This window comes from Anoplopoma fimbria, chromosome 1, assembly GCF_027596085.1.
Source record: "Anoplopoma fimbria isolate UVic2021 breed Golden Eagle Sablefish chromosome 1, Afim_UVic_2022, whole genome shotgun sequence".
NCBI lineage: Eukaryota > Metazoa > Chordata > Actinopteri > Perciformes > Anoplopomatidae > Anoplopoma > Anoplopoma fimbria.
Window position 1 is genome coordinate 22159145 of NC_072449.1, and position 27724 is coordinate 22186868.

At 39.7% G+C, this 27724-nt stretch overlaps 1 protein-coding gene across 1 annotated transcript in view; it reads right to left on the reverse strand.

Moving 5' to 3' along the window:
• Positions 1 to 367: 367 nt before the first annotated feature.
• Positions 368 to 27724, reverse strand: part of cadm1b (cell adhesion molecule 1b) — a 126471-nt gene continuing 99114 nt past the window's right edge. The window contains exons 6-11 of the mRNA XM_054600897.1: positions 22509 to 22667; positions 20689 to 20785; positions 20256 to 20428; positions 13096 to 13146; positions 4417 to 4545; positions 368 to 4260 (exon numbers count right to left, since the gene is read on the reverse strand). Of these exons, the coding sequence (XP_054456872.1) occupies positions 4142 to 4260; positions 4417 to 4545; positions 13096 to 13146; positions 20256 to 20428; positions 20689 to 20785; positions 22509 to 22667 (728 nt within the window). The 3' untranslated portion in view covers positions 368 to 4141. The remainder of the gene's footprint in view (positions 4261 to 4416; positions 4546 to 13095; positions 13147 to 20255; positions 20429 to 20688; positions 20786 to 22508; positions 22668 to 27724) is intronic.

A 27724-nucleotide genomic window follows, 5' to 3' on the forward strand; every position in this document is an offset into this window, starting at 1 on the left:
TGTCCTTTAAAACGTTTCTAGCCTCTTTACCACCGTGCATGTGTCAGTCACTCACACTGCTGCTGCAGCTGCTGCTGCACATCAAATTTACATCGGTACAGTTTTTTTTCTTTTTTTCTCTCTCGAGATCTTTCTTCTTTGGGAGTTTGACAAGTATCAGCAGCTCCGGAAAAAGTGAACAGGTTCAATCCAGCTAATGTATTCAGCACGTTAAAAGAAAGGCGGAGTGAATTTTGACAACAAATACAAGTTAATAATTTTTGCCGCCTGTGTCTCCGAGCAGGATGGGACTACAAAGTGAAACCATGTTATTTTGATCAAGTCACAACAGCACATCACTTTAAACATTGATATCTTTTTTATTAAGACAAGAACTCTTCTTATTTTTTTTTTTCTTTTGTAAAAATGTTGGTTGAACCAATACAAAATATGCATGGCCATATGAGAAACATCCTCTTCACTACACAAAAGAAAAAAAATGTCACCTGGGTACTGAGAGAAATTTAAGATTCAACAACAAAACAACCATTTTGGGGGGTAATAAAACAACCAACCCCTACTCCCACCCCACACTCCCCCCTCCCTCCCAAAGGCTTTAAACATGAGTTTCATCCAAATATCCAACACATGTTACAGATCATTCATTAAACTTCATGTCACAGTAAATACACCATCTTTTTCATCTATGAAAATGTATCCATGAATCGACTGAATACAAACAGATGCTTGATTGACTGTCTGTGGTCACATCCTATAATTACTAAATAACCGATACTGTATGAGGAAAGTGTTAAGGTGGAGGAAGAAGAACAAGAAGAAGAAGTTTCATGAACATCATCGTGACTTTGTTGACACTGACTGTACATAATTTTTGTCTGCTTAACAAATCTAGTTTTCTTTCTTTGTGAACTAGGTCTATGCAAAATAATGTTTAACGTTTACTGTAACAGTGCACCATATTAAGAATACATAAACATGTACAAATGAGAAAAAACATGTACATCTTGTGATTTCTTCACTGTTTGAATAGCTGTGGTACTACAGTATATACTTGGGGCCTTTAATTTGCATTCTACCTGAGATGCAAAAAACACAACTATTAACACTCATGAACCTGAGAGAGTGAAAACAAACATACTAAATATCAAGTATTCAAAACAAATCAAAATGTTGGATTAGAACGATGCTTCTGACAATTTTTTTTTTTAATGTTCCTCGATTAAAAGCAGCAATCACTTTATAACCATTTAAGATAAATATCAAACCTCAAAATAAAATGCCATGCACATAACTGTTTCCATGACACCAAACTCTAAAATGTAATTTTATTGTAGCTTATCATAGCTATTAGTAGTGTGTTCCTCTCTGATATTACTAGCGAGCCTTGTCCTTGGAGATATCCAAATAAATAACAAATGAAGTAAAGGGGGAAAATAATAATGACCAAATTTAGACAGATTTCCGATTACTAATTAAGACAATAAATACTACATCCTGGCATACGACATTCTAGTCAGTAAAGCTGCCACACCGCGTGGTGTGTCCATGATAAACAAGGACATGTATTCTTTTAAACTCATTCCAGCTTTTATGCTCCAGGTCGTAATCGTGATGAAAGTCTATGGTGCGTGAATACAAACAACCTGGATGAATATTGGATTTTTAAGTTAGAAAGAACAGCTATATACAAGATATACTGTAAGAGTGTACATGAGGATACTGTAAGATACTAACCATATGCCTCAAAATCAAAGAAGGCACTAAATAAAGTCATTCAGTCCTTTCAATGATAAGTATCAAGAGGTGTGGGTTTAAGGCAGTGGTTATCCTTTTTCATTGTACATTTACACATTTTTGTCTTATTCAGGCAATACAATGAAATCACTCACTAATTACCAAACAGGTTTTTACTCTTCTAGCTGTGATACACTGCGTCTCCGTCTGATTTGTGTTGGTGGGCGGGGGGGGAAATTAAATTGCAAAAGTAGACGGCTTTTGTGTGAAGGAATGAGGCTGCATGTTGACAGTAAGAAAATTATCTTTCCCAAATCCAAGTCTAAAATTTGACGCACATCTTTGGTAACTTGTAAGGCAGGGAGTTCTTCCAAGTTAAAAAAGACAGCCCAAAGGTAAAATGTCTTTACAGACAACAAGGAGATATAACTGATTCATGTTTTTGCAGTAATTGAATGTCTTTATACTCAAATATGGGCAAGGGCAAAAAAGTATGGTTCATCTGCAAGGATTTCTAAGCCAGTAAATAAGCAATGAGAAGCTGTAGTCTTTTTACCGGACTTACTATGGTTATTCACGCCGACATACCTTAATGCCTTAAACATCATTGAAGGGAATCTTTGCCATTGAAAGTGTAACATTCGTTCTTCCCTTTAACACAGTACAATCTCAATAAAAAAAAAATTGAAGAAAATGAATAAACCAATTCCCTGGAAACATTTCCAGTTAAATGTATAATGTACTATATAATTAGATTAAAAAAAATGAAAATAACATCAATTATTTAGAGAGGAGCACTCTGCACAGTGGACATTCAGCCTTTGCTGTATACAAGTAATATTCACTGTATATACGCACACTCGCATAAGTATTATATTTGGTCCAGGGTCGACCGTGTGGGTGGTATGAAAATGTGAAGAATTTGATGTTTAGCACATGCAACAGGCTGGACCAGTATCCAACAAATAATACATTTTTAATGAGATTTTATGATCAATGCAACAGGGATAGTCACTCTTTTACTATAGGTACTACAAGGTTTATGTAGTTATAAAGTCAAAGTATAGTTTGACCCTAAAACCCATATAATCGCATATCTGCCAAAGATAGTCTTTTGGATCTGTACTTATTAGCCATTTTCTGCCATGATTTTGGTCCATCATCCAAAGGATGATAAGAAAAATAATTCTAAAAAAAGAAAGCCTATAAACTCCCTCTGGAAAGAGGCGCTGTTTTTAAAGGAGTAGTTCGACAATTTAGGAAAAACACTTTCTTACCGAGAGTTAAATGAGAAGATCATTACCACTCTTAGGTTCGAACACTTAACATGAATATACAGAAAGTTAGCTTAGCTTAGCACAAAGACTGTGATGTCTAATAATGTCAAACTATTTTATTTCTTAGTTTTTTTTCTCAGCTGACGACGATTTGATTTAACTGCTGTCCTCTCAATCAGCAGAAAAAATAACTGAAACAGAGTTTCAAAAGAGGAATAAGTGGTTCTGATTTTCTCCATAGAAACTTTAATTCTACATCATGGCACATTACAGCTGTCAGGATGTCTGACTGTACTCCACAATACCCTAAACAAATAATAAAGTGACCTCACATCTACTAATTGTCAGATGTTCTCTTGAAACCAACGAGAGACCAGTTATACTTGTAGTTCGGTGTGAAATTATACTTTACAGCACTCCTACTTCACTTTCAGGAACAAATACATTCTATGATGAGCACGATTACTCACAACTGTTACATTAGTAATCGACACAGTGAACCTGACCTCGAAGGGAGGGTGAGTGAAATCTGCTTTGAAATATGTCGAAACTGAACTGTGATGAATTTGCTGGGAGCGTAGGACTTTGACCCAGCGGGGAGAAATGTGTTGACACTGTGTTCCAGTTACTGAACTCTGTAGATGAGTCAGGAAAAAAAAGAAAGTGTGTATGAGCTGGCTACTCAGATCTGGGTACATGAGCTAAAAGCTAGCTGCAGCACACATAGACAAACACCAGGCCCATTTAATCTCCGAAAGCCAAATGCAACAAAGGATCAGGTGGATTACATTGAAAAGGAAAAATCCAATCCAGCAAGCATGAGAAGGGGAGAGGGGGGGTAAACAACAAAATAAAGAAAAGAAATAGAACAAGGCACAAAATTGTCTGGAAAATAATTGAACTGTACAGAATAGGCCCTAGCAGTCCAGGAAGGGTCGGATAGGAGACTCAGCAACGCCTTTTCTTACCAATTGGCCGCGCCAGTCCAACTTTCCACTTTCTTCTCTTCCTCTTTAAATCTCGCCCTGCCCGTCCCCCAAGCCTTCGCGTAACCAATCAGAGTTAGACATAATGCTCCTACAGCACCACCACCACCAGCCTCCCCACCCGTCTCTCCTGGCCTGTCCAGTTTAAATATAGTACTCCTTCTTCTCGTCTGTGTTGTTGTGTCCGCCCTCCGCATTGATGATAGCCGTGTCGGCATCGGCTGCATCATCCGCTCCTTTGGCTTCATGCGTGAAGTAAGTTCCTGCAAAAGTACAGACGAGTACAGACAAATTAGCTCCACATCTCTTCCACCTCATATGCTCTTCAATCCTATTGCGCTTCATTCTCCCCTCAAAAAAAGCACTTGAACGCACAGATGTGTTCATGATCAAGTATGATTGCACTGACGATGCCTTACCTTTGTGTCTCGCAAAGTATCGACCAAGAACAATGAGTGCACAGAGGATGGCAAACATCACCACGGCAACCACTCCTCCGATGACAGCATGGTCAATTTTCTGCGGTGCCCCCTCGCCAGCTCTTGAGTCTGAAAACAGGACAATAACCGTAAATAATTTCATGATCAGAAAACGGTCTCAGCCAGTCACTAATACCTTCACACGAACAAGGACCACACTGGAAGCTGTGGCCATTAAATCATTAGGCTGCCAAAATAAACCAAATTTGTTTATTTTCTCTCAAAAGCATTTTAGCAGGACTTAACCTCAGAGGAAACACTTGGAAAGGCTGTGGAGAAAAATGCCAACTTCTGTTGATTACATACAAAAAAAATTCACATGAAAGACAACACAAGTTTGTCCATGGGGGATGGTTAATGGTTCACAATTTGAAACCAAACATCCCAATACTAACCTCATTAGTCCTGCCGATAATTCTTGCTAAGAGTTTGAAATCAGAGGATCTATACCAGTCTTGTGTCTGTACGGCAAATATGAAGCTATACCCAGCAGGCAGTTAGCTTAGCTTAAAGACTGGAAACTACTAGCATGGCTCTGTTACAAAACACCACTAACAGAACATCTAAAGTGCACTAATTAACACATATCATCTGTGCAATCTATACAAAACCAGAGTCTCACTGATTTAACAGCAAGATGGTGAGCGAGCCTATTAGCCACACTACTCCTTTAATAAGATAAAAACAGTATTTATTACTTGAACATGTTTGAAATAAAGTCTGATGGCTCTCTATGTTATAAACCATATATTTGTGATGGTATACTGTTGAACCAGCCTCTCGTTATATGAACGTTTTCAGTGCTTCAAATAGCTGAAATGGCTGCTCAAGCCCCTTGACTGAGCAATTTTGAAAAATGTTTTAAGACAGTTATTTCACCCTGAAACAGTAGACACCGTCTGCAATTTCATCGAGAGTTCACACACTGTAAAATACATTGTGATTTAAGAGGCCATTTCTGGAAGTTATAGAGCTCAATCATCAGAAATAGACACAAGTCTGGAGATAAATTGGCGCCTGGTGTCCCCACGCAGAGAAATACGTGGCTGCCTCAGGTGTCAGAGAGTATCACTGTCTAGCATTTAGCCAGATTTATCCGTGCACCACAGTAGAACAAGGCAAAAAATTTGAAGCCTTTAAATTTCCAGTCTCAGAATAGTTCAGAGGCATTTATCAATAGTCTATATCTGTGCACATTTGGACTGATGGAGGAGTGGCAGGCGAGGGAATGGCTGCACTGTTCTTTGCTGCATGAGAGAGCAGCTCAATTTTCCATCAATCTCACTAGCCATGCTCTGAACTTGAACGATTTTGATAAAAAGACGAGCGAAGAGAGCAGAATTTCTCAACACTGTGAGGGCGTAATAAGTCGAGTTGAGGGGTCTAAGACAAGTGACATTCACATCTCAACCTAAAAAAAAACACAACACCTAGTTCAAGTTGCATTCAGCTCAGCACGAGGACATTTAAGCAGGGGATTTACTAATTACTGAGAAAAGTTTTGTTTCAGTTGAGCGCCCACTTAAAATAGACTTGTCTGTGCGTCCAAGTAAGTGAACCAGGGATGCGCAGGGCGCCGTTTGTTTACTGTGTCGGCGATGTCAGATAGCACAGCTCATTCCCCGCGGAGAGGAAACGGCCCATGCTCCATGCTAATGAACACTCACCACTAAATGGCCGGTGCACAGTCCTAGTCTCCCCCCACACACCCCACTCCTTCCTGCCCTCACCTTGCTCCCCGCTGTCTTCCTTTTGACACATCCGCAAGGAAACATGCAGGGTCTCGGCCGCCTCTGCACATCGAGAGTTTTATTAACAGGTAGAAAAATTCACCCAGGGTAAGCACCGAGACTCTATCACAAAAATGTCAAACTAAAAAATCCCATAACACCTGCAGTATCAACTGCTATGGTTGGTTGCATATCATGTTGCCGGCATTAAGCACACTACTGAACACTGGTTTTCTGTTTGTCAGTTCTGTATTTATTACAAGGGAAGGCCGCAAAAACATGATCTCGAATTCAATATAAATGTTATTGTTGTGCTCATTTTCATGCATTTAGCCGTGTTGCTGCAGCAGCCTGCATTACATTGTAAGGAGATTATGGGACATGTTACATAATGCAATGCAATACAGAGGTCTAAAGCACATTGTAAGCTGATTTAAAACAGGAATTCACTAGTTATGAGGTGGACTACTCCGCCAGTGAAAACAGTCGGTACAAGATATTCTGAGGCTCTGAAGCAAGATTTAAACCACAACCTTTTCCGAAACGTTTTGTTGCCTACACCTAACAATGTTGTTTTCTGTGAAGACGTCAGTTCATTTAGCATAGACTATATGCATGTAGCAAGTGGTTATTCATTGGAAATCGTGCCATAAATTAAAGGAACAAAGGTTTGTATGAAAAAGATATCATACAAACCTTTGTATGAGGATACGTTGAACTACCCCATTATTTTTTATATCGCTTGTATCCAACGTGCTGGGGAATTTACCTCTTATTCACTGACCATTGGGACCTATTTAGGTTTAGTGTCGTGGACAGGAGGAACCCCCCGACCTTACGATTACTGAGTGACCCACTTTACTGATCTACAGCCGCCCCTAAATCTGTCATCTGTGAGTCCCTCAACTTCATGGATCATAGAGTGCAGGGCTTCCCCTTTTATGCTCTTGACAGATATTATTTTGCTCACAAGGTGGACAAAATAAGGTGATCATCCTACGATATAATTACAACAACAGCACACACTTCACATTGAATCAGCACCTCCATGTGCTCTTCATTTTTTTGTAGCAGGTGTTCGTATTATTTTCTCCCCTAATGCATCTGTTTAACAGAGTGCAAGGTGAGTTTTGGACTCCTAAAGAGCTGATCTGACCCAGATCTCTGACCTCAACAAGAACAGAGTTTCTTTATAGAGTGTCATTGCTATCACTCCCCCTCTCCCTGTGTAGATTAGTTTGTCATTCAGTGCTCTAAGGCATCCAGGATCAAGAGTGTGATTCCCTCAGGTCGTCCATGTTCAATATATACACATCCGGAATACAACACAGTGCTTAGAATAAAATGAAAAAAACTCCAAATGACAGACAGTGTTATTACAGCAGCCTTTGTGGCCACACACTTGAAATAAGTAGAATTTGATTATGTCTGTAATGTGGCTGGTGTCCATACCGCCAGCAGAGCTCTGCTCACGATGGGGGGAGGGCTGACATGCCCACACCGGCGTCCTGACAGGATGTGCACAGCCGTGGGGATTTATGGGGAAATAAAGAGGATTTGCAAGCAACTGATGCCCATGTCTGAGCGACGCTGAAATCTGCTCTGCTGAAATCTGCTCTGCTGAACTCCCAGTGCCACATGCTTTACAGCCGCACTTTTCCGTCTCTGTTCTGAAATGACTAATTGCCGCTCTGGTCAGCAACCTATCAGACTATCTGTCAGAGCTGTAAGCTTGTCACCAGGTTGATAACATGGAACATAATTCCATTTTTTCCATCTTTTTTTCTCTAAATAGTTTTCTGCTCACATTATGAAGCATGTCTCACAAACACACACACACACACACACACACACACACACACACACACACACACACACACACACACACACACACACACACACACACACACACACACACACACACACACACACACACACACACACACACACACACACACAAACACATTACAATTTATAGATGTAATTACATGGACATAATTGAAACAATGACTCTCTTACATTGAAAGAGCATAGCCGTCACTTGCACTGAATACACTCTCACAGTAACCTTTTCCTGTACAGTGGCAGGACAATTGGGCAGCGCTGTAGAATCAACTTGAGGGCCGTCAATAGCCATTTTGCAGCATTGAATTGCTAACATCCGTGGCTATTGTATTCGTTGCCGTTCTAAAAAGGACATTGTAATGAGATGAGCAAACATGGGCAATCTCCACCAAATCATTTTTCCGTATTGCTGTTGTAGCAGACCATCAGCAGAGAACAATATTGTCTTCGGCTGAATTCCAATGCCACTGCTCGCTCACTAAATAGATTCTCTAAGTTCTTTGTAATAACTCAAAGGACTGATTTAAAGTCTAATGTGCAAAAATAGCTGTGACATTTGAAATACATGTGAAGGTCTGACTATAACTAAAATGGCAAATTAATGGATATTGTGACAGCGAACTTGAACTCCTCGTTGGCAGTTTATTCTTTATTCTTTATCTTTTGAGATTGGCAAACTTCTGTGCACAAAAACCGGAAGCAGTTCTTCTCCACTTCATACTTCCCCTTCAACGTGTTTTCAAGGCGATGGAAGAGGTTGACAAAAATAATGGAAATCGCTTGCTCTATTCCCAAAGATGCTGGCATGTAACGTGACAAAAAAAGTACACCTTATCAGCCTAAAAATGAGGACACAATGCAAGTTCATTGGCACATAACGTTCAATGTCTAAACCCTAAAGTGCTAGGTAGAGCTATCGAAATAATTTACTACTGCTCCATGTAAAACAATATTACTGTAGTGAAACACTCATTTAACTTCAGGGTGGGCTGACATTACTACCCTATTCCCTGGAGACCAATTAAAATGGACCATTACAATATTTTCTTACTTTAATAACTGTTTAAAGGAAAGAAAGGAAAACCTCAGTTCAGAAAAAACACAATTTCAACTGGGAATTGGAGTAAACAAATGTGAGTGGGGAAAAAAGTTATTAGCATTTCTAAATGATTCTTAAATTTTTCCAATGAAATACTTCAAAGAAAAATGATACATGTGAGAGTTAAAACAACGCTAGTAAATGTTTAATGGCTCATTATGTTGAATACTAAATCCACTCATAACAGTCTTTGTTGAAGTCAAAAGCGTATGTGGAGTTTAAGGCTTGAATCCCAAGACTAAACTCCAGTGGAAACCTGCCAACACCTCACATGATGCAGTGCTAAGGGAGGAAACAACAAAACATGTATGAAAACCTGCCAGATATGGATTCCTGAAATACCATCTGGTGCAAAATGAAATGATCTACTCACTTTGAGAAAAAAAAAGTCCATGTGTTTGTCAGAACAAAGAAAAGGGAATAACCCATGTATACATTCTGTGCTCCGCATGTTAGAGTACTTAGCCAAGCAAGCAATAAAAAACTATATTATGGTTAATAGTATTATCAAGTCTTAAGGATGCAGTATATCAAGGCCAAACTCAGGTTCAGGTGTAGTCATCACACCCCAAGGCCTCTGTGATGTTTAGGTTTTATATTCCTTTTAGATAATTCAGCAGGTCCTACGGTAGCATGCTAAACAACAACTTACCCTGGACTGCAGATCTGCAGTAACATAGGGTCTTTTTAATCAAGTCTTCAATATAATTCCTCGTTCCGTGTCTTTCCTCTGGCTCCTCTCGACAAGCCGGAGGAGAGGGGGGTTACTGAAGGCTTAGCCGGGATATCATGTCCCTGCCTTGGATCATCTCTGAGCATCTGACGAGTTGGAGCATTATCGCCACAGACTCTCTTTATTCCTTCAGAGCTGGGGATTCTGGGTGAATTCAACCCTCTTCCCCAGAAAGAAATACTGCCACTGACAAAGAACTTGTGGAGTACAATTTTTTTTTTCTGTGATGCTGGAACCATCGACTGCCCATCTTGAATACAATATTCTGCTTCATGCTAGAATTCAGGGTTCATTTCTCTGAAGCGGCTGCATGTGATTGAGTTTAGTGTGATATGTCTGAATCAAGCAATCAATTTTGTGTAAATATACAATTATAAACATATGGAGAGAAGCAAGTTCTGAAAACTTTAAAATACATGAAATAAATATTTCTCTGGAAGAGTGACTTATCTCTCCCATGAGGTCTACACACACACACACACACACACACACACACACACACACACACACACACACACACACACACACACACACACACACACACACACACACACAGACGCTCTCTGCATCTTTTAAGACACTGAAAGACCTGACAATGTGAACTCTTGTGAAACCTTCTGAACATGAAACAGCAGAGACACAAACAACTGTGAGATTCTGTGCTTTAACATCCCCCACTGCACAAAACCATATTAAGGCCTTGAACTGATGCTTGGGTTTGCAAGGCAACATCAAGAGGAAACTTAACAGAGAAGAAAATCCAGCAAGGGAAATAATGGAATTTTAGAAATTAAATCCATTTTTTTTTTTTACATCTATTATGAAAAACAAAATGGGGAGGCAGTGGGCTAACAATATTCAGAAACTCCCTTTGATGTTTTCTTTCAGGGAAAATAGTGTCCACCTGCTGCTTATGTTGGTTAGTGAATGACAGCAACCTGAAAGCTTAGTGTATTCATTCAGTAAGTTCATCCCTGTCAAAATACACCGAAAAATTCTCAGATCTATGTGGAGCTATCAAAGTACAGCACAAAAAACAATGTTTTAAAAGTACGATCCAGATTCAAAACAGGTTTTTAAATACACCTACCAGCACTAGACAACAATTATATCTACTGTGTGTTTATTTGTAGATTTTATGCAATCCCCATTCGCTTCTGCCATAGCTGTTACTAATCTTGCCGGCACCCACACCTTTCAACGTAAAAAACTAAGATTTATACAATAATAGAAACAAGGTCCACAATGAGGTGGTCATTTGAACAATAAATGGTTCATTTGAAAAATAAATGGTTCAAATAACCACCAATGACCATCAATAAAATCAGAAAGTTTTCCAAACAAGAATGGATACAGGGCTAAAACAACCATCGTGTACAAGAACACAACCATATATTAAAGACAGATAAGACGACACAATGTATTTTATGTGATCGTTTATGTTTTTCTGTTTACAACTGCAATGTGTTCGGGTTTTTAAGTTACGTTCAGTTAACAAACAAACACACAAAATTACGATTTATTTTTTCTTAATCATGAACTCGAGCTCTTCAATCTTTATGTGGCAATGGCTGAAAATGTACTGATTGGACCTATAAAATCAGTCCTTCAGTGGCCCCTGATTACAACAGAAAATCACAGCTGGTGGTGGGGGTGGCCATGCCAGTTCAGACTGGTCGTAATGAATGAATAAGAAATCATGCTGTATACTTCCTTATTGAGGAAAACGCTATACTGTGCTGTTGTGCTGTTTAAGGTAGTGCAAAGCAATCTACCGCAAGCCGGCTTACCATTGCCCCTGTGACAGGGTATTTAGAAGAGTAGAGAACTGCAAGAAGGCTCAATTACATCCTCCCAGCATGTACTGCATAAATCACCGTAAATCCTCTTTCAAGCCTGTCTTTTGGAAATTACTGGAATGTTACAGCAGAAAACACGGAGACGTCTGCATGAGTGTAACTCAGAGGAGAAGAGCTTAGGGGAGAAAAGAACAGAGTAACGCACACTTCTGTGAAAGCAACTTCCTGTTTGATTGAGCCACACCCAGAGAGAGTCAGGGGTCTGAAATACGGCTGTATCCATGCAGATGTATCATTTGCATACTGCTGATAACTTCATTTGAAAGATATATAAAAAAAAATAGCAGGATTGAAGTAAGAATTTCATGCAATGAAAAGCTCTGTCATGCTGAACAGAGATTTTAAAAACAACCCAGGAGACCACAGAAATATGACTACAGACAGTGCCACTTATGTGACTGCTGCACAAACAAATAATTGAAAAGCCAATTATTTGATCAAATAAATGTATAAATGAATGATATCTGAAATCTGCCACATTCGAATAGAGGAGCTTTTGATGCAGTTTCACACTGAGTTTCAAACTTATTATGTGCATATTGCCACTCCAGATTTTAAGACTGAATGAAATGCAGAGTGGTCATGACAAAAGGGGCAAAATTGCCGTATCTCTAAAGCAGCTATTGATAAACAGATCTATTCTTTAAGGATAGTTTTTTGTATTGAAATGTCACATGCTGGCATATCCAAATGTCAACTCCCAAGGTTGCCTCGCCATCTGTCGAGCCTTAGCGGGGCTTTTGAAATAATAGCATTTTTCTTTTTAAATGGGTGATGTTAAAATACATTTTTGCAAGAGAGCTTAATCAAAGTATAAAATAGTGTGTATGGAAGATGCCAAAAGGTTGCTCTGCTAATAACACCCCAAATGAACTTTCATTCAATTCATACGTCGGTGAGAAAACAGTTATTGATGTTTTCGGCCCTGCAAAGACAAGATGTGATTGGCATTTGTAGGGGAGATGTAAAGGGCATTATAATATGATGGATAGGCCGGTTGAGATATAGCTGCAGATGCTGATAAGATAGCAGAACAGCAAAGCAGAGTCTCTACGTTTTTCTCAGATCAAACACGGGACTCGAAAGGGCTATGACAGGTGTCTCTGACAGCCGCGCGCTGCCTGTTCTCAATGTCACCTATCAGCAGCACTATCTGATTAAAACTGGCCATCCACAGTATCTCTTAGCCTTCGGTACAAGCCCTCGTTCTTTCTCTCCCCGGTCATCTGATCACACGGGCATGCAAGCTCTCACACACACACACACACACACACACACACACACACACACACACACACACACACAGACACACACATGATTGCTGAGAGGGACAGTAGTGGGGGCATACAGTACCTTGCGTGTTGACTGGGTTGGTGGTGGGTGTGGGGATAGTAGTGGGAGCATCTAGATGAAAAGAGTAAAAAAAAAAATGTATAAGAAATAAAGGAAGACAAGAGTAAAGAAATAGACAAAAGTCATTGAAGATGAGAAGCTGTACTCTAAAAAAAAGTCATAGCATGCACATGTTCACTCTGTGGCGAGTTATTTTTAAAGAGACAGGGAGCCTAGCACAGGAGTGCTTTGAGCTAACCGTTAAAGTTAGCATGCTAACATGCTCACATGGATAAAAAGAACACAAGCATGCTAACATGTTGATGGTAATGTGTTTATCATTGTCACTCTGTTAGCTTAGCAAATGCTAGCTAACTAACATTTGCTAATTAGAGCGAAACACAAAGTACGGCTGAGGGCGTAAGGAATGTTATCAGTTTTTGCAGTTATTTGGTCATGAACCAAAGGCTTGGACAAAAGTCAGGGGATCACCAAGTTAACAAAATACAATTTTATATGAATGTGTGCATCAAATTTTACGTCATAAATCATCAGTTCACAAGATTTCTAACTCAATAATGTCAACCCCAGGATGGTGCTACAGGAAATCAGGGGATCAAAAAAGTCATGAGGATACATTGTATGGGAACCATGGATGTCTGTACCATAGAAATGAAATAAAAATAGAAGGAATATTAAAATCAACGTAGCAGGTCAGTCTGAGTGGCGTCAATTTTAATGTCTACTGTTGCCATTGTAACTGTTGTAGCGGGCTTACTTCCGTATAAAATAAGCCAACTCATGGCAAGTCACAGACTCGAAGAGGTGGGGTTTTAGAGTAACGACTGAAACAAGAGTAGCACGTTATGAAGCGTAGAGGGCCAGACTAAAAGAGTACAATTTTACAACGTAACACTTCATCACAATGCTTGTCACAGCGTAGGAAAGCACTTCGTCAGATGTGAGCTGTGTAGCATTTGAGTATCGTGGAATTAGCATCCAGCTAGCTAGCTCATTAGTAGACAGCTGGTTACAGAACTGGTTAGAGAAAATGAGCCCAACAGTGGGCTGGTGGCCTATTACTCCCAGTCGCTCTGGAGAAGGACAAGCTAGTTACCTAGCTAACTAGCCAGCCAACCCTCTGTGCGACTCCGTCCATTCTCTTCACGTCCAGCACTTTTCAACCCCACTGATGTGATTGTCACCAAAACAACTATACTGTACTATTCAATTGACAATGAAAAACAGTACAATGGCCGCTCAATACCTATTCTATTCATATGGTCTGTACAAGAGTTTGTGCCAGTCCATGCAATGGTCGTTAAGATATTTTACTAAAACACAACTCTAGGTGGCGCAAGAGGACAAGTGAGGGTGTTCACCAAAATGATTAGCCTATATCCTTTAGGAATTATTGTCTGTATACAATGTTTCACTGTGCTGGGGTTGTATTATATCTTATAATATTAAGTTATGTATATATTTTTTAAATAATTAATTATGAACAATTATAACAGGCAATCATGGAAAGGTATTCCTATTTGCCAAGGTCGCCTGCAATAATTAAGTCAAACTGGAAATTAAACCACTCTGGTGGTCTCCCGCTGAAGCACAGCAGAGCCCCATGCAGCATCCTCTGCCCCACACTGTACTGATTAGGTCTGTCACTAACCCCCAAACAAAATAATCAGAAAGACAAAATGGAGGGCAATTCAGGTATTCCATGGTACTAAGGAGGGCTGAAAGCTTCCTCATCAGGGGAATATATGCCTGGCACTGGTGCAGGGGAAAGATAGCACGACCCCTTGCTGTGGGAGAGTCACAGCAGGGGAAATTGGCTGGCTGTCTTCATGCCTTTACTGTCTGCACTCCATCAAAAGACAGCAGTGGGGGACCACACACTCCCAAGCTAATGATAAAACATCAAGAACAGCATAATGTTGCCGCTGGGGATGGAGTGTATGGCGGAGGTGGTGTTGATGGTGGTAGGGGGGTATCGGGGTATCAGGCAGAGATTCTGCTCTGACAGTATTGGAAGAGGGGGTGGGTTAGATTTCTTTCCCTGTGACCGAAGGCAGTCTGATAGCTGAAATGTCAGTGTCTGGAAGAGGGAAATTGGCCATTCAGGGATGAGGGTCTTCACAAAGGCTGGGATAGGATGTGGCACATATAATATCCAGGCGAACAAGAATTCTCCATGGGCAATTTCCAGGCTGGCTGACTCTGGGCTCAGCATTATGAGAGCTGAAATATGAGAGTATTTTGCAGAGGCCATATTTTCAAGGAGCATTTGTATCAGTGAGGAATTTGATATGAGAAAATTTAACCATAAAGTGAAACAATGTAGGAGAAATTGTTTATCTATGCTTGCTTAAACATGCCTGCCAACACAACAGCAGGGTAGAGATTTTGCTTTTATTTCGTCTATTTGTTTTCTCTTGCTTAAAAGTTTATTTTACATGAAGTTTAGTAGAGGTTTTCTTAACAGCAAGTGGGAAATGTCTGTATAAGGGTTGTTGTAACTTATCTATTGAATTTGCTTTGTAAAAATGAAATCTACAAGCTAATGTGTTGGAAGTTCTTCCTGACTATGTTGCACATTTGATGAAACCAGTGTGATTCACAAGGACAGTTTCACAACAGCCTTTTGTAAGAACAAGGCGACCCATGAGCCCTGTCTGCTCATGTTATATCAAAACCAAGATAAACCTTGAATTTCCAGTGGCTTGTGAATCTTTGACTTCTTGTCCATGGAAGATGTATAGGTCAGAAAGTCAACTGTGGGCTAAACCACGGTGGTAAAAGGAGCATTGTTCTCCTGCCAACAGGCAATATGTGTGAGTTATAGCACCAGGTCACCTCTGAGAGAGACAGGCCTCTCTCTGGTCAGCTCTCTCCCACACCACACACAAGCTGGGGGGCACAATTCACAGCCTGCTGCAGACACACCCACGTGGAGAACCGATGACAGGCCTCTTTCTCAGCCTTTCGACCGGCCATATACAATACACGCACCACAATAGGACTTGATTTGACGTGGATTTACATCGGCCTCACACCTGTCCGGGCTGTCACACAGTGAAAGGTCATTAGTCATTTTGAAATAGGAAGAGCTCGTAGGACTAGCAGCGGTAGAGGGTGGCAGCAGGATGAAAGAGAATTGATGGACAATTCAGCTGGGCTCTATCAATAATGCTTGCAAGCAAATTTATCAAGAACAAAACAACTCATTAAAACAAAGCTATTTGTTGCATGCACTTGGTTAAACAAAATACTTTTTTTGACAGGTGTGTGATGGTTTTAACAGGAGCAAGAGCTCATACATAACAAAACAAACAGTAGAAACACTAGATAAGACAAGAAAATGGTAATTTGTTAGAACAATGTGAAGATATCGGGCAGGATTACAGTGGTGGACGATTTGAAGTTGTTTGTGCTGCTGAGAAGTTGGACAAAAATAGCACGAGTTTCTCATGCTAAGACCAATCTTTGCTGCAGAAACACACACCAATTAAACTACTGTAGCAAGCATGATTAGTCTGGGGCAACAAACCCTCACATGGAACACAACATGATTTTGTCTGGCATTAAATCCTCCAGAAAAGAGGAGTGGGAGTCGCAAACATAATTATATGCAGTTATGAGCACCTTTTACCAATCTCCTGTGTCTCATTACAGCGAGCTGGAGTCATCGCGCTTCCAATGCGTGTTCACCAGAGAAATGGTGTTTAATGGAAATTGGTAAAATATGTGGATGGCAAGTTACTAATTGAAGACGTCATAGCCAAAGGCACAAGCCCTGATGGCAAATATAATGTAGATAGGAGGGATAATTGTTTTTTATTCTGGCCCAGAGAAAATTTGCCCGCTGTTGCTTTTCATTCCTTCATGCAAGTTTAAGGGGTGTAGCATAAAGCAAATTATAGATGAATTTAACAGCAGTAGATAGACATCATCCATGACCTCTTAAATGCCCACAAGCTCTTCATGAAAACTATCAGATTATTGAACTTCTGTGTTTGTGAATAACGTAAGAATCGTTTAAAAAATCTGAGAGGAAGGTAAATCTCAGTGTCAAAGGAATCTTAACACAACAATTAGGAATTTAGTCGTGGTAGCTTGAGTAAGTCTGCCTTGAGTGAGCTATTTGGCGGCATATGTTGTCCTTTTGTTTGGGAGTGATCATTATGGGCCCATTGGGAACAAGCAGATGCCATCATCTGCCTGGCAGAGCACGATGATGAATAACCATGGGGCGGCAGAGTTGTGAGAGTCACAGGAAACCTATGTCCCAGTGACAAAGTCCCACATGTCAGCTGGTGAAATAAACACACAAACAACATGTAACAGTGTGGACATCAGTATATGGCCCATTATTGTGTGTTACTTTTTGTCCTGCAATTGAATATATTTCAGCATTGAAAAACTGGTTCGCAGTGATTCTCTGAATGCTTTGTACTTGAGGGATTTTGATGAGTGAGGTCCCACTGTGTTACAACCCAGTGTATAAAACATCCATACAAGGTTATTCTTCTTGCAAACATTAACATCATCTTTCCACTAAACCACTCGGAAGACAAGTTTTTTAAAGTTTCCAGGTGTAGAAATTGAGTTGTAGGTTTCTTTGACAAATTAAAAAAAAACAATACTACTCTGACAGACGCCTCTTCCCAAAACCTTGCCCTTCCATTAAAATCCTGTTCACTGCTGGTGGTGACGTGAAAACCATTACCAATGCATTTTTTTTCACAAATGCATATATTTCAGTATATTCAGTATAAAACATTTGCTGTTTTTTTCGACACACAGTTCATGGCTGTCAACATGACCTAAACAAGCAGGCCGAGTATCAGTAGAAACAATATCACCATTCTGAAACCTGCAATCGTCTCTCTCCACAGAATCCACAATGAGCCCATTTTCAGCAACAGCTTTGTTTTTCGCATAACACTCTGCACCTAATCTCGATGCTGCTGCTTCGGGCACGTGTGAGGCTGAACGTGATGGTTGCTTTCAGTGGCCAAATTTGATGATCTGCATTGTTGTGTGGTGAATATGGTGACATGCTTTTGCCATTATCCACTAGGGGTTTGATGTTTCAAACAAAGACAGATCGGTCCTGGTTCTTTATAATGTGACAATGCAAGGTGTACATACAGACCAGACTATTTCAATTAAATAACATTTAACTGTTGTCATTGTTCTCTAAACAGCACGAGTCCCCACACCTGGCTGAAACTACCAGCAAAAAAATGATGGGCATGGAACCAGACAATAACGATCAGCTATTTGCCAGCCAAATCAATTCCCACGGATGGGGTAACATGTGAAACATATAAAGAGAACAAATTATAGTAATAATAATAATTAGTAAATGTTCTATTCTTCCTTTCTGATGCCCGTCAGGACAGTAAATGGACATATAAAAATACAGAATATTACTGTTTTAAATAATAATTTGGGTTACCAAAGAAAGTTTGATTACAGAAAAAAAAAATCTTTAAATTACATCAACACTTTCTCACATATTCTATTAATATGCAAAATAATTCCTGGTCATGATGATACTTCATTGCAAAGTCCATTCTCAGTGTCATCATGTGTAGTGGAGGCTTCAAGTTTCATCACATTACGTCTTGTTCAAGATGCATACTGGTTCCAGACTAGTTGCGATGATAACAAAAGCATTCTTGCATATACATACACGTAAAAAAATCAGATTTAAGGTGAGCACAGAAAAACTTTCACTCTTCAACAGATGAATGTGAGCAGCTGTTGAATGTCAAACTCTGCAAAAACAAGCACAGTCAAGCTCAAGTGAAGCAGCAATAAATAAAGTTTTAACTTGATCAAAAGGACTATAGATAAAAGCAAACTCTAATCTAACCCAAAAATCAAGAAATATTGCTAATCCTCATACTTTTTGTTTAACATAAAGCCTTACAAGTAACCAAGAATTAACCTGCACTGGTTTTAGATTTCTGGTTAAAAGCACATGCATTTTGACATATAAATATTTTACATTTTACTTGAGAGTCTATACAGTACAATAGTTTCACCCTTCCCAGTTTGGGTATGGTCACTGCCAGGCAATGTTCTTGGCACACAGGCAGAAACAAATTGAAACTTGGGAGTGAAATACAAAATGCTCTTCTAAACAGCAGGGAGCAAGCGCTCCAAGGAGAGAAAGCTAAACTCACCAACAATGGCTGCACCTGCTGCAAATCTTTTCCCCCTCATCCTCATCACCCCTGCCAGCCACCAAAAATAGGAAATTAAGGTCCGAGGAGTGTGTGCCTCACTGACGTCACGTTACATGATTTTGTAAATGATTTCCAAACTTCAAACAGTTCCCTCCTGCTGTTCTCCCTTGGGGACGTAAGTGCAACCTTGCCTGGTGCTCCTTTAAATAGTCAAGTTGTTAGCAAAAAAGTTGAAAAAGAATTAGATTATGTGTGATATTACACCAGTGAATTCACTCCCTTATTTTGTGTTTTTGGTTTCATTTGTTGTATTAAGAATTGTGATGTGTTGAAAATAAAGGAAAAATGATGTGTAGAAGCTTCAGTGTGGAGAGATTCCTACTGGTTGCTGCATTTTTGGCTCACACAGAAGGGAATAAACTGCATTTTAAGTCAAGTCCTGGGAGAGATGGTCCCTTTATTGCCCTTTACTGGTTGGCTGCAGAGCACATTGAAATTCCACCAGCTTCAATATAAGTCAACAGAGCTAAAGCCCATCTTTATGGTAGAAATATGAAGTTCAATCCCTGATATGAGACCTTAAATGTTTTTTTGTTTTGTTTTGTTAAGGAATATTGGTGATTTTGGGCTTTCTTGCCATGAGTTAGATGAAAAGATTGACACCACTCTTATGTCTGTACGGTAAATATAAATAAAGCTGCAGACAACAGGCAATTAACTTAGCTTAGCATGAAGACTGGGAACAATGGAAAACAGCTAGCCTTGCTTTGTGTAAATGTAAAGAACAGCATAACAGACAGGAAACAAACAGCCAACCAGCACCTCTAACATAAAAGTTTATATCTTGATTGTTTATTCTTGTTTTGGGGCCTCTTCTGGCTCTGCTATGTGATCATAACGTTCCTGTATCAGGATTTAAAACATAATCCTGGAGTTGATGGCATTTTAACATTTAGTACAATGAAGCTTAATACCTACCATATACATAGAGTATGTAGTCGTCGTAGGCCTCTCCCACAGCATTGGACGCCACGCAGCGATAGGTGCCGTTGTAGGACTTGTTGAGGTTCTCGATGTAAAGATCAGAGCCTGTGACCACGGCGTGAGGCGGCACATCCTCGTCCACTCTCAGCCAGTTGATCTGATGGGGACTGGAGAGCACAATTACCACACACATCACTCAGGCGCTGTCTATCCACGCTAGAAATCTGAAACAAAGGTCAAATCTGAGATTGTCTGAGAAGGGCCATTGGCAGGCCCTTTCTAATGATGTGCTTTATACAGCATGCAAACAACGGCTAACATTTAAATGGTACATTGAAATGTAAAGGTTAAAGGGGGTGCTCGGACTAGCTGAAAGTAAGAAACTTCACGGAAATTTCAGTCTGTTCTTGAAGTGTTGAATACTCACTGTGGTTTTCCTTCTGCGATGCATGTCAAATCTAGATTGTCACCCTCTCTGGTTAAACCGTCAGGATATGTCACCACAATCTTCACTTCTGGTTTATCTGAAAATAAAGTATTTACCATACTCCAGTGTCATGAGTTCAAACAAAACTGGCTTTTTTTCTACATATCTGCAGCCAAAGCAAAAGTTAAAGTCATGGAGGATGGTGAAATGATTATCCTATGAGCTCAGTAGACAACCAGCAAGCCACAGTACCTTACAACAAACTTTTTTTTTTCAATGCTAGGCGAAGATTACCAAAATGTCAAGTGGTTTCAGTCAAGCTTTTCTGTTCCTCAAAAGGTCAGATAAAACAGTAGTGTACCCGAAAAAAAAAGTAATATTCTACACAGACAACAAAAGGGTGCCTTAACCTTTCTTTGATGTTTAGCAGTGTAATGCTGCCTTTATTACTTCTTCAATCAATGCACCATTTAAAGAACAGCTAAACATAATTTGACACCTGAGCAAAATTTCCTTTTATCCCTTGTGGTGACTGTATCCCATTGGCCAAGGCTCCAGTAGGCTGTAATACCAGAGTGCCAGGACTTCATGAAGGCAGGCAGTGAGAAACTCACATTACACCAGTGATACTCGAATGACCACCTGCTGGGGAAGCCGGGTGGCCCTGGCGATCATTTTCTAATAAGCAATAGAAATAAATTGATGCTTGGTTCTTTTAATGTAAATGAGAGAGCATTTTAAAGCATCAAAAATAGACTGATAGAACTTGCTCACCCGGCAGTTTAATCTAAATGTTTATTAATTGGCCCCTGGTCTCTTGTCATTTTGCATCAGTGGCCCCCTGGGCAGAGCAAGTTGAGTATCACTGCAGTACAGTACATCTATTATTTGATGTTCGGAGGATCCACTGAGAGTCTACCCATACATCTGTAACTGCACCTGATCTAATGATTCTTGCACAATTTGCATTGGCTTCAAGCCACTGACACCTTTTAACTCATAAAAGTCAGTATGACCAATTTTAGCGTGGTGTTACCCTTTAAAGCAAATGTTTTTGTTTATTTCAACTTGGTGTATTTCCCATAAATGTGGCCATAGGGACTCTAGTGGTAATGTTAAATTTGCACTTGCCATATTTATTGTAGAGAAGATGTGGATCCCTATGCATTTAGCTGTAGGTCCATTCCAGATGGCAAACTCCCCAAGTTTACTTTTGGTTGGAATCCAAGACAACAGTTTGAATTGATTCATTTCAATGACAACCATTGTTTGTCCTCAGGACAAACTTAGACGATTAGCCAACAGACTAAAAGAGGAACTCTTTTTTCATGAATATATTTTGTCTTACGATGAACACATAATCACAAATTCCTGCCAGCATAGTCATTCAATAGAGGTTATTTTTACACATACGATGCACATTAAAAAGGCCCTTTCTGCTCAAAACTAGCCAAATATTTCAACTCTCTTCAAGATGCATAAATGTGCTTGTGGACCCTGTATGTCAACAAGCATATTGATATGTTAGCTGGGTATTATGCTACCTGTAATTTCTTTTCAGCTTTCCAAGTATCCCAAATATGAATGAATTTCTATATGTTGTCAGAAACTTTTTTTATTGTAAGTGGGTGTGTTACCTTTCAAACTATCAAAAGTGTATGTCATGGGCATATGATACCAACAAATGCCAAAGCCCCACCAATAATTAGTTAAGCCGCCAACTTTTCTATACTATATAAGAAAGAGAGAGATAGCACTCTCTATGGGGCCTTGGTGTTGTTCTTGACTTGGAAAAAGTACAACAGTTTTAGGTCACTCACATAGCACTTCCAAGTGTCTTTGAGCCAGGAGGTCCTTTACAGCTGGATGGTCAATGATGCAGTCCACTGGCTCTCCATCATCTTCTTTGGTGACAGAAAATCTGACATGGCTGGTGACAGTAAACATCCTGTCATACGTCTCCTCAACTGTTGTCTCACCTGGAAAAACATCACAAGCACCAGAGGGGGGAAAAGTTAACGGATAAACAGCTCCAAAACAAATCTCAAATCCTACAGCTGCACCGACCCACAGTGTCAGTGATGACCAAATAGTTATAGCTATCAAGAGCAAATTACCTGTCAAAGCGGAGCGCTTTCAAATGGCATTTACATTTAATTTATGATTCAGTGATGCGGCGCCCCAACAAGACTTTGGAGGATTCAGGAGGGCCCAAGGCCTTCGATTCTGACGAGAGCAACGAGGAGTGTCTAGGTCATACAAGCCTGATAATGAATGCCTCTGCTGCTTGAGGGTTGAGCATTGTTGGGGCTAACCCTGCAGTAATCTGCTGCCCACTAGGCCCTAGGCTGTCAGAGGGGCATTCATTTAGAGAGCATTACAATGCCACAGGGGCATCACATTAGCTGCAGTGCTGAGTGTGATGGTTTACTTGCACTTAATGAAGTGAGGAAATAATTACAGCCCCACTCTGACCTGCAGCACACTTCCATTTCAGCCTTGTCACTGGGGAGCCTGGCTGGACTCAGAGAGGGCAAAACACTGTTGTTCCACAGTTGATGATCACCAATACACACATATGTGGCCTCTTGATGGACATTAACCCCGTGTAACACACACCCATCCACCCAAGACCTGCCTACATAAAAATTAAAGGACTAGGATAGTTAACTGGCCAATGCGCACAAGGGAATTACATTTGACCACTCAGCCGACTGCGGTGAGCGACCAGGCTGTTTGAAAAGCATGCTGACTGTTAGAGAAGAGCAAGTAACATAATGATAGTAACAGCAAGTGTGACAGTGTGATGAGAATTAATTACAAATAAATGGCTTTCATTCAGAAACTGTGATTATCTTTCTATTTTGCTGCAGAAATAATCAGATGGTAAAAAACACTGACTGACATTTTTAAACACTTAAAAAAAAAAGAATGACTGAAGACTGTAGAACATTTAATGTACTGTGGGTCTAAAAATATATATCCAATGGTTTGCCTCCTGTTAGCTGTTAACTATAGCCTACTTCTAAGTGATTTGACTTCACTCTAAAAAGCTCTGCAAGCATAAATGCGACACACAGCAAATTAGTTAATCCCAACCATCTTTAGTTAAAGTGGAGTGAGTTGATCAGCGCTTACGCTCCCAGAACAATACCATCTTGTTCCTCGCCAAATTACCACACACATTTCACATTAAGAGCTCTATTGTCATCGTGCAATCACAAAGACTAAAGCGCAGCACTAGGTCACATTTGTAAGGTCAATGACGGCGTTTCCAAGCACACCTGCGCCAAAGAGTTTGGTGAAGTGGGTTATGAATTGGAGGGGTGTGATGATGAGCCATTATCCTCTCAGACAGTCACAATAATTGTCTCATACATATCACAGTGCTGCATTACTAAAAATGGCTCTGGAAAAGACTGGCACAGAGCAAATGAGGTAGGATTGGACGAAATGTTAAAAATTATTATCACTGTACTAAGTTGGATAATTTCTCTCTCTATATATATATATGTATTATATGTTTCTGGTAAGGCCTGCTTCCTTCTGTTGTGTTACAAATGTGAAGAAAACCAAACGTTACTCCCTACCCCGTTATTCACGGTTACATTGTTAAAACTCTCAATTAATATGCATGAAGTCTGGGAAATATGTCAAAAGAAAATCAAAGTTCATTATTTGTGGTTCATTCTTTTTTTTCAAGGTAAGATATTATGATTTAAATTGAGCCTTGGATTGCTGTGACTCAATTGTGATTGACCTGCTAATGCTGTGCATAAGGTAAAAAGTTGCACAGCAATACACATGTGTGCGTTTGCTGGGTTTGAGAGAGAAGGTCAAGTGTACTGTGTGGATTCTTTTGCAAGACTTAGTTGTTATATGATTGTGTAGTTGTGAGAGTGGCCTCATTGGTAACAATGCTAAACTTGTATAGCTTACGTGGTTGCCTTCCTTGGCTTGTATTCATGAAGCCAGTCAGTACCGGATCTGATGATCTGTGTAGATTACGATTATTGGATGTTTTACCAAACTTCTAGTCTATATCTTTGTGAATCCAGCTTCTTTAAATAATTTTGCAATTACTTTGTTTTATCTCTTGTTCATGGAATTTAATCATTTTCTGATTTGTAATCACTATAATCATTGTTGTCCAATACTGTTTTCGAAGTTTCCCCCCAAAAAATACAAAGATAATCCACTGTCAACCTTTACTGTGAGTGTGTTTAGCTCGCTGCAGAGTCTAAGGGCAGAAGAGTTACTTCAAAGTTTAATTTATGTTGTGGAGTTACGTTTAATGTGACATGTCATGACTGCAGTCCCCTCGATGGTCAACACTAAAATCACTGCTGATTTTGTGCAACAAAAAAAAAAGAGCAATCACAAAGAGACATTTCTAACCACCCATCTGCCTTGTACTAACTTGTCTGCATGACAAGGCAGTACAGTCTCATGATGTTGTGCCTTTCATTTGACTTCTGCACTATGAAAAATATCAAAGGGATGGGCAAAACACATTTCAAGGTGAGAAAAATAGCTTTGCTTGCGCTGGGGCGCTGTCATGGAAAAGAGTCCTTAATTTGACTTCTAATATCAATTATTTTTCGTCATGATATCTAAACAATTTGAATATGGAAAACAGTTTCCAAGAACTTCTGAAAGTCCTGAATCATGTTTTGAAGATCAGACTCATACAGCCATTATCATTGTACAGGCCAACCAACGCTTGTCAATTATCAGTGTCATCCAAGCCCTGATGAGGAAAACAACCGCGGATCAGGTCGTGGAAGGACTCGAATCTGAATGCAGAGGAGATTTGAGTGTTGCAGCAGAGATGTCAAATCAAACGCTCTTGTGAGCATCAACCACTGATCAGTCCCAGCGCAATCAAGCGTAGCCTCTTCTCAGGGTGACATTTTCTTTCAGTCAGTTTCTAACCCGAGTCTTTCTGCCTGCCAACACACTGACACGCAGCCGCTGATCAAGCTGTTTGAAACTAGTTTAGACATTAAGATGATATAGATGCTAACTCGCTCCAGTCACTACATCAGTATGGGACAACAATTGTGCAATTAGACAATTTAATTATGTGTCTTAAATTTGTGATATTTTATATGAATGATACGGTACCATGAGGGTTTATACGCTATGGCTTTTTGAGAAGTTAATAAATAATTTACTTATTGTTTACAAATAAGTTATAAATTATGCATTAATTAGAACACATATGGAGTTACCAGGTTGTGGAAATTTTTGATAAATTAAAGCAAAAGTGTGTCATGCTTGAGGAGGATTTTCCATAATCTGGCAACACCCTAGAGCCATATTCACTTAAAAAGTAACTTGATCGTATGTGAGTTTTATTCACTGAAGAAGAGTGTGGGATACTGACGGAAAGGAAGGAAACAGTGAGTAAGTGAGCCTTGAGATTAGAATATGTAGCTTTCTTTTTCATCTGCTTAGAGATTCCCTATATATAATATATATAATGTTATGTATTTATTCTGCCATGATCCAAAATCACTCAAAGCTAAACTTGAAAAGGCAGCAGTAATGGTTGTGTGCATTTTTTAAAGGAAATGTGTAAAGCATGAATTTTCAATCTGTTTTCTTCCAAGTAAGCTTGAATTGAATTTTAAAAAATAGAAGGTCTACTAAATTTTCTAAATTCTGATTAAATCTACTCTTGCAGTTTCACAACATCACATACATATTTTAACAAATCTCCTCCTGTACTTGAGCAGCAGTAGCAGCCGAGCACCGGGCTCCACTACATTTAAATAACATTGCAGCTGTCATTTATGCTAACAAGCGTTTTGCCACCTTGTGCCTCGACTCTCTCTCAGGCCGAAGCCCATCAGTTCCCTACCTGCCAGCATGATAAATGGTTGCATAACCAATTCGGCCAATTTGAAAGGGTGTTTAAATGCAGCCAGCAGATTTCTGTCTTGCCATTACAGCTGCTTTGTCTGCACACAGACGCAAGACTAACATGATCACAGGGATTCTTTAAAACCAGTGTGATGTGTTTTTTAATCTCAATGCGTGCTCCAGCTAATGAAATGTTTAACACGTCCATAATGAGTAGTGATTTCTGTTTTGTGGGATACAGGAGGACGTGACTCTCAAGCTCTCTTTATGAATCCACTGCCACTATGGATTAGCCCCGCTCAGCATGTCAGTGGCATTTCGCTGATCTAACCATCCTGTTGTCTGTCCCTCCCCCTACACAACACTAGACAACTCATAAACAGAAATTGACTTTGACTCCTGTAGAGAACACTGGAGGCACAGATGGCATTTAGCTTCAGATTCGCTCTTGTCTAAATATTTCATCTCTCAACAAGCCAAATGAATCCTCTCCATTCTAATACATACATAATTTGACAACAAGCCCAGAGATATCCACTCTGTGTAACTACTATATGACTAAAATGAATATCCGTCATCGCTGTACAATAAGTATGTAATGAATTATTGATGACCCCCTAATCATAACTGAGAGGTAATGAGGATTTTTCACCACCCCAGATTATATACCCCTCTCTGCAACAGACCACAGCCGACCGCAGGCACTTGAATCAAGATGAAATGTGTAGATATGACTTCATAATCATCTTTACCAGGTTTAAAGTCAATAGAAGAGATTCAGGGTTGTCTTAAGAAAATATAGAATTCAATCAACAGTTGAAGTGTAGCTTAATGTTCACAGTAAATATCCAAGCAATTTTAAATCCAGGCAAGCATCCCTGGTATTATATTAAAATTATTAAAAATAATTGCTGTTTAAGATAAACGTTCCTCAAATGTATGTGTAACAATACATGACACTGGTTAGCAGTCTTTGTAGTTTTGCATTCATAGTTTGATAATTTAATTCTGTAGCTGAGCAAGCAGCCCACGTATATTGACCATTTTACACATGGTCAAAAAAAAAAGAGAGAGAAAGCAGTATATGCCAGGCATGATTATTTCCTGTGGTACCCCCTATACATGCCAGTAACATAATCAGTACAACATAAATTAATGGTTTAGAGGA